The sequence below is a fragment of the Octopus bimaculoides genome, chromosome 5 (assembly GCF_001194135.2).
Source record: "Octopus bimaculoides isolate UCB-OBI-ISO-001 chromosome 5, ASM119413v2, whole genome shotgun sequence".
NCBI lineage: Eukaryota > Metazoa > Mollusca > Cephalopoda > Octopoda > Octopodidae > Octopus > Octopus bimaculoides.
The window spans coordinates 112,165,612-112,174,182 of record NC_068985.1 but is presented as its reverse complement, the minus strand read 5'-3'; the positions used below and the strand labels follow the sequence as shown (position 1 = coordinate 112,174,182).

The 8,571-nt window shown below is 39.3% G+C and overlaps 1 protein-coding gene across 1 annotated transcript in view; it reads left to right on the top strand.

Moving 5' to 3' along the window:
• The window catches only part of LOC106876855 (caskin-2), a gene marked incomplete at its 3' end in the record, with an annotated part of 405,195 nt that extends 396,626 nt beyond the window's left edge, over positions 1-8,569 (top strand). The window contains exons 16-19 of the mRNA XM_052968105.1: positions 2,108-2,218; positions 3,874-3,975; positions 4,941-5,079; positions 8,373-8,569. Coding sequence (XP_052824065.1) covers positions 2,108-2,218; positions 3,874-3,975; positions 4,941-5,079; positions 8,373-8,569 — 549 coding nt within the window. The remainder of the gene's footprint in view (positions 1-2,107; positions 2,219-3,873; positions 3,976-4,940; positions 5,080-8,372) is intronic.
• Positions 8,570-8,571: the final 2 nt, after the last annotated feature.

Below are 8,571 nucleotides of genomic sequence, written 5' to 3'. Positions count from 1 at the left end.
CTTCTTCTTCTTCTTCTTCTACCATAATAATAATAATAATGATCCTTTCTACTTTAAGCACAAGGCCTGAAATTTGGGGGGGGGGGCTAATTGACTACATTGACTCCAGTATTCCACTGGTACTTAATCTATCGGCCCCAAAAGGATGAAAGGCAAAGTCGACCTCAGCAGAATTTGTACTCAGAATGTAAAGATCGACGTAATGCCGCTAAGCATTTTTCCTGGTGTGCTAACGATTCTGCCAGCTTGTCGCCTTAATAATAACCCTTTTTATTTAAGGCATAAGGCCTGAAATTTTGGGGAAGGGGACTAGTTAATTACATTGACCCCAGTGCATAACTGGTACTTATGTTATCGACTCTGAATGGACGAAAGGCAAAGTCAACCTTGGTGGAATTTGAACTCAGATCATGCCAATGGATGAAATACCGCTAAGCATTTTGCCCAGTGTGCTAACCGTTCCACCAGCTCGCTGCCTTAATAATAATAATAATAATAATAATAATAATAATAATAATCCTTTCTACTAAAGGCACAGGGCCTGAAATTTTGTGGGAGGGAGCTAGTTGATTACATCGACGCCAGTGTTTCACTGGTACTTAATGTATCAACCCCAAAAGGATAAAAGGCAAAGTCGACCTCGGCAGAATTTGAACTCAGAACATAAGGAAGGATGAAATACCGCTAAGCATTTCGCCTGGCATGCTAACAATTCCGCCAGCTTACCACCTTAATAATAATAATAGTAATAATAATAATAATAATGATGATGAAGATGTAGTAATAACCTATTCCTTCATCCCATATTTCCTTTTCCCTTAACTCACACTAACCTGTGTTATTCAAACCTTAGTTACATTTACATTTTGCTCTGAATGACAACGATCCATGGGGCCTCAAGGGTCCTTCTCTCTCCCACTTTCTCTCTCTCCCTCTCTCTTTTTAAGTTTGTTTTCTGTAGTGGTGGTTGTTGTTAAAAGCAATAAATCTTCTATCTATACCCACCGCTTCCTTACAGGATCAACTGGTTGGATATCATAACTAGCCTCACTACCTCCTGCCCCCGCCCTGCCCACTCTCATCATCATCATCATCATCATCTCCTTCATCATCACCAACCACCATTGCCTCCTCCTCCTCTTCCACATCATCATCATCATCATCATCGTCATCTCCTTTAAGGAACTGAACTCAACACCACAAGCTAACAATGTGATTAACCAATGCTATGATGGTGGCGGTGTTGGTGGTGATTTATGGAGCGGGTGGGGGGAGAATTCACAGCAATTATGTAATACAGTTACTGATTACGCTGACACACTTAACTGGCACACTCCTAATTACAACATACACCCAACCACACACACATACATATACACAAACACACAGCACTCAGTTATACAGGTGGATACACACACTCACATAATTACACTGTTACCTACTCAAACTCACATACACACACATACACACGCACAATTTCATAAACATACATTCGCATACTTCATGCACACCTATAGCGACACTCAATTAAGCACAAACTCAAACTCATAACTACACTCAAACTCACAACTACACACATACACACTCTCACTCACAACACGCTTACTTAACCATGCACACTCTTACACACAGGTACACTCACATACAATTTCATTGACATAATTCACATGACATCACATACACACACACACACACTCTCTCACACAAGCACACTCACATGCACACACACTTCCTCTCTCTCTCACATACACACACTCTCACACTTTCATGCACTCATACACACTCTCTCACACACTCAGACACACTCTCCTGCACTCACACACACTCTCACTTACTCTCACACACACACACACACACACACTCACATACTCACTCTCACACTCACACCACTCAATTATACAGGTAGATACACACTCACACACATAGACCCGAACATACATTCACACATACTGATAAACACATACATACAAGTTCACAGTTACATACAACTACACACTTGAGCACAACTCCCCCCTCCATCTGATCCTTCACGCACACACACACACACACACACACACACACACTAACATGCATTTACCAATGTATCTTTTTGTCTGTCTATTTGCAGGATTCGGAGATTCTTCTAACTTGGTTAAGAGATCTTCGTTTTGAAGGCTATTACGATAATTTTGTATCGGCAGGTTACGACATGCCGACTATATCTCGAATGACGCCGGAGGTAAGTTGGTTTGTCTCCCTTTGATTCAAATTCCTTTTGTCTCTTTTAATTCTTTTTGTTCTTTTTTTCATCTCTTTCTCTCTCATTATTTTTCTCTTTCATTCTGTTTGCCTGTATCGTCCTCTGACTCTTAACCCATTACCTCCCATAATTCTCTTAACTGGAATTTTTTTTTATGAAATGAAACTTTGATTTCTAGCATAAAACAGCCTTAGAAAAACGCTGGAATGATCGAAATAACATTTTAAATAGAAATAAGCAAGATATTGGGTGAAAATTTAGCAAACTTCATTTGAATATCAGAGAAATATACCTAATAGATATAGCAAAAAGGTTAGATATGTGTAAATATTGACAGATAATTAGGAAATTTGTCATTTTTAAGTGATCTCATATGAGATCACTGGTAGGTAATGGGTTAATATTCTCTTTACATATTTCTCATTCAGTCTCTCTTTCTCTCATCTTGTCTATCTCTGTAAATTTCCCTTTTGCTCTTACATTCTCTCTATGTATATCTATCTGTCTCTCTCTCTCTCTCTCACACACCTCTTCTCTTCTGTATCTCTTTCTCACATTCTCATTCTGTCAGTTTACATATTTGTCTCTCCCTCCTTTTGTCACTTTGCCATTATCTCTTTCTCTCTCTCTCTTTCACACACACACACACACACACACATACACTCTCTCTTTACATCTCTGTTACACACACACTCTAACAATCACTCAGTCTGCTAAAAATAACAGCCACATCTCCCTCCCTCAAATGACAACTTACCATATTAAAAGGAGGACTGTACAACACATTGGATAACATGTTCCTGCATGCATACTGTATAAATAAAAAGTAGAGATGGTCACTATTGGAATGTCTTTGATTCAATGCCTGCCCAGTCAGAGCTGGCTTGCAGTTTAACCCATTAGTGCCCTTTTTTTTTTATTTAATTTATTACCAAAATCCTTTTTCTATACAACTTTATCTGATTCTAATGTTGTTGTTGGCACTCCATCGCTTACAATGTCGAGGGTTACAGTTGATCTGATCAACGGAACAGCCTGCTCGTGAAATTAACGTGCAAGTGGCTGAGCACTCCACAGATTCGTGTAGCCTTAACGTAGTTCTCAGGGATATTCAGCATGACATGGCTGGCCTTTTGAATTACAGGTACAACAGAAACAGGAAGTAAGAGTGAGAGAAAGCTGTGGTGAAAGAGTACAGCAGAGTTCGCCACCATCCCCTGCCGGAGCCTCGTGGAGCTTTAGGTGTTTTCGCGCAATAAACACTCAGAACGTTTGGTCTGGGAATCGAAACCGTGATCCTATGACCACGAGTCTGCTGCCCTAACCACTGGACCATTGCGTCTCCACTATCTGATTTTAAATATATATATAAAAAAAATTACAATATTTGAAAGACACTCCAGTCTTGATGACTAACTAAAAATATCTCAGGAAAATACAGGTGTTGCAGAAATATGATGGATTTTCCATTTCGTCCTAAAAACTGGACCATGGGCGCTAATGGGTTAATGACAACACGTGCACCAACACAACACGCAGAAAAATCGCTGCATACCATTCCATCAGTATTTCAAAAACAGTCTCTTTTTTCTTCTCTTCTTATTTTATCGTCTTCCTCTTCTTCTCATTGCTAGGATCTCACGGCCATTGGGATCACCAAGCCAAGTCATCGGAAACGGTTGAAAGCTGATATATCTCGTATGAACATCTACGATGGTATTCCTGACTACAAACCTGTGAGTATTTTTCCTAATCAGTCACCTAGCAACCCTATTTTCTCTTCATCTTGTTTTATCACATTTTTTTTCCTACTTAAAATCTAGTTATCATTTTTCAATTCCAAATCTTTAACCTATTAAGTCCCAGACTACTTAAATTTCTGAATATTACTTTTAAATTTTTACTGTATAAAAAAAAAAAATCAAAAAGCGGGTCTCTATGTGGTTGTCCAGCTTGCTAGAAATAGCAATCACAACCACATCTGAAATCACATCCTATCATCTAAAGAAAAAAAAAGAGAGAACATGTTAAATTATGAAATCTTAGATGCCCTTAAATAGATGGAAAGATTGTGGCTGGAAGGATTTAACCTAGGGCTAAACAACATCACTTCAATATTTCATCCATTTTAAAACATTTTACTTTTATTCTTTACATAATTTTTCCTATTTTACCTCCTTTTTTTTTGAGTTTTTTTTTTCATTACATAACTTTTCACTTTCATTCTATGACCTTCACCCCTTTTCACTGTGTGACTTGCATTGTTTCATTTCATTATTTCTTTCTTCGTTCCATCACTTTTAACCAATTTTTGTTACCTCAGTTTTAATCCATTTCATTCTCCTGCTTTTAACCTATTATTATCGTTCCTTCACCTTTAATCTAATATTTTCTCTTTCCTTTTTAACCCATTATTTTCATTCCTTTACTCTTAACCCACTATTTTATTCTATCATTCATTATTTTCATTCATTAATCTATCATATTCCTTCCTTGATCACTCAGCTTATTTTCTCATTCATCCGATGACCTTCCATCTTTCACCAAATTCTCTATCCCAGAATGATCTGCTGCAGTGATTATTCTATCATTCCTACCTTATTCTCATTCATTAACCTGTCATATTCCTTCCTTGACCTCTCAGCTTATTTTCTCATTCATCCGATGACCTTCCATCTTTTACCAAATTCTCTATTTTCAGAACGATCTACTGCAGTGGTTAAAACTGCTGAATCTGGATTACTACCATGATACATTGCTAAGTCAGGGTTATACCACAATCGACCAGGTTACCGAGATTACTTGGGAAGATCTTGAAGAGATTGGTATTAAACTCTTAGGTAAGTCTTTCGCTGTGGCATCGCCGCCTTTGATTTGATTCTTTGTGTTTACAGATGTTTGGTTTTTGATAGCTCCTGGTAAGATGTCTTGTCTTGCCTGACCTTAGTTCTCTCTGTCTCTTCGATTCTGCTTCTGTAACCATTTGAATAATTCTTGCCACTCCTACTATTTCCTGGTCTTGGTGCATGTATGCATATGCACATGCATGCGGAAGTATATATCAATGCTGACATGCATACATAGCAATACCAACATGTACACACATGCAACACCAATTGCATATACGCATCAATACCAAAATGCATGCACGCACAAACGTATATGTGCACACACACATAAACATGTCACAACCATACTATGTGCATGCACACATACATCAACACCAATATACACACAGTAATACTAATCCACACTGTACTACCAACACACACAGACTGTAATACCAATACAGTGATACACACATACACAGTAATACCAACACCAACAAACTCTATACACGTGATCCCACATACTTATACATACAAACACACACACACACACAAATATGTTCAACGACAAACTATACACACACACACACACACACACACCGTTTCCACCACCACCACAATTCAAATAGAAATTCCTTCTTGTGACTTGTCATAGCCGATGCTTAGAGAGGAAACTGACCGTCATTGTCTCTTGAGAATATCTTTTGATTGTAAGACTCAATTCTTGGAGAGATTTAACTCGCTGCAGGCATCACTTTACCATGACGTTAACAAAAGAGAAATCATGTTACAGAAGGTTCTTAGCACCGGCCAACCCACACCTCAAACAAATGTCATAGGCCGGTCATTTATATTTCGAAGTAACCATTCTCACAGGCAGTGTGAATATATAGACATATCCACCCTTTCTCTTTTCTAAACATTGAGTCCTCTCTGCGCTGCCAAATTGTTCAAAAGTGTCATCATATCAGTACCATTCTTTAACAATTGTTTTCCATGCTGACACGAGTTGGATAGTTTAACAGGAGCTGACAAGCTATAGAACCATCCCTGGCTCCATTGTTTGGTTTGGTTTGGTTTCTATGGCCGGATGCCCTTCCTAATGCCAACCACTTTACATGGTGTACTGGGTGCTTTCTATGTAGCTCTAGCATTGGTGCTTTTTTCTATGTGGCACCAGCACCAGTGGGGTCATGAAGTACTTGCAAGAACAAAGACCCTCCTCAACTAGGAAAGTGGGTGATATTGAGGGAAGTGGCTTAGTACTGGCTGAGAGGGATAGAGATAGGAGTCTTACTATAGAGGAATATACTTGGCTACCTCAGTAAGAAAAGGAAGAGGGGGAAAGAGATAGAGTTAAAAAAAGCAGTTTTAATTATTTAACAACAGCCTAACACTCTTTGTTTTCAATCTTGAGGATTCTCCACTTTTTATTGATTTGGCATTAAGAAGGGCATCCAGTCATAGAAACTATGCCAAATCAGACTGGAGTCTGGTGCAGCTCCCCAGCTTGCCAGCCCATGCCAGCATGGACAACCGATGTTAAATGATGATGATGATGTGTCTCCCACACATCATTGAAAGACTTGCAGTTTTTTTATTGTCTCTATTTCATTTCGCTCTTGGCTTTGAATTGATTGCATATTATTACTTGGTAGACTTGTTCACATGAAGCAATTGACATCTCCTATTTGCAATGTTGCCATCATCAATTAGCATCCCTTTTTTTCCATACTGGCATGGGTTGGACAGTTTGACAGGAGCTGGCATGCCAGGGGACTACGATGTCTGTTTTGGCATCGTTTCTATAGCTGGATGCCCTTATTAACACCAACCACCTTACTCTGTGTGTTTGGTAAATTTTTCGTGGCACTAGCACTAGTGAGGCTACCTTGTACTCTCAAGACAAGATTCCTCAACTGAGTAGAGTGTAGTATTGAATAATGTGAAATATGATGAAGGGACGAAAACAGGGGTCATGCTGAAGAGATGAATATATGGATGGCTTCCCAGCTGAAAAGAAGACATGGTGGAAAGGGGCAGAAATGGTGGGGCCGCATATGTATTTTTCTTTATTCTGGCATATAAAAGACAGAAACTAAGCTTAGCATTCTACTTTACCAGGCCCCATATAATGAGAGGAATAAGTGGTCAGTAATTACTAGAGCAAGTGAGCCCAACTCTAACTTGATATACGGGGTGGGTGTAGGGGTGCTAAAAAGTTTCTGGGCTTTGGGTAAAAGAAAATACAGGAGGAACAGTTAATTATGGTTTCTTTCAACATATTCCCTTCTCAGATTCACACACTTATTGCAGCGGTCCTTCAGTTTTTCTAAACCCTGTAAAAGAACTTGGAAGGTTGGGCCTCCAACCAGGCCTTTTATGATACCATTAACACCAGGAACTTTCCAGTAACCCCGTGTATGTGTGCGTATATACATACATACATGAGGGGGTGCTGAATAATTTCTGGGTTTGGGTAAAAGAAAATAGATCAGTTAATTATGATTTTATTCAACATATATTCACACTTATTGCAGCGATCCTTCAGTTTTTTTAAGCCTTGTAAATAGAACTCAGACAGTTCGGCCCCCAAACAGTCCTTTCGTGATAACCTTGAAGCCAAGAACTTTACAGCACCCCTTGTGTAATACTACATGTGCTTTCATAGAATAACCTCTATGTTATCCCAGAACAATATATCATGGGACAATTTTCACCCCATTTAACCCTTAAGCATTTAAACCAGCCCATCAGGCTCAAATATTCTGTTTTAGATTTAAACTGGCCATATCCAGCCTCTCACACCTACCCTACAATGTCATTCTAGAAACTTACAATCATATCATCAAAATTTCAAAGCTGCGAATCGATGTATGATTAATTCAGGCACGTAAAAAGCACCATTCGAACGTGGTCGATGCCAGTGTCGCCTGATTGGGCCCCACTGTGCCGGTGGCATGTAAAAAGTACACACTATACTCTCGGAGTGGTTGGCATTAGGAAGGGCATCCAGCTGTAAAAACATTGCCAGATCAGATTGGAGCCTGGTGCAGCCTCCTGGCTGGCCAGTCCTCAACCAAACCGGCCAACCCATGCCAGCATGGAAAGTAGACGTTAAATGATGATGCTGATATATGCCAGTATGGAAGGTGGACTTTAAATGATGATGATGAATGTAAATAAATAAACATTACGTTTAGCAGAATAATCTGATGCTAAAGGGTTAAAGCATTTTTTTTTTTTTTCTGTAACCAATGTTTCTGAAGTAACCACAACTGATTTTTTCCTTCTTTTCATTTCAGGCCATCAGAAAAAGATCATCCTGGCCATTGACCGCCTAAAACGAATTATGGCTGGTACTAAGCGCTTGTCTTCTTTAGAGCAAAGGTCACCCTACATTGAGCCTTTAGAACCTCCTGCAATGAATATGTCGGGCCAGTGGTCACTCGACACGGGTAGCAACAGTTCTTCGGACACTACCCTGACCTTGACTCGTCCTAA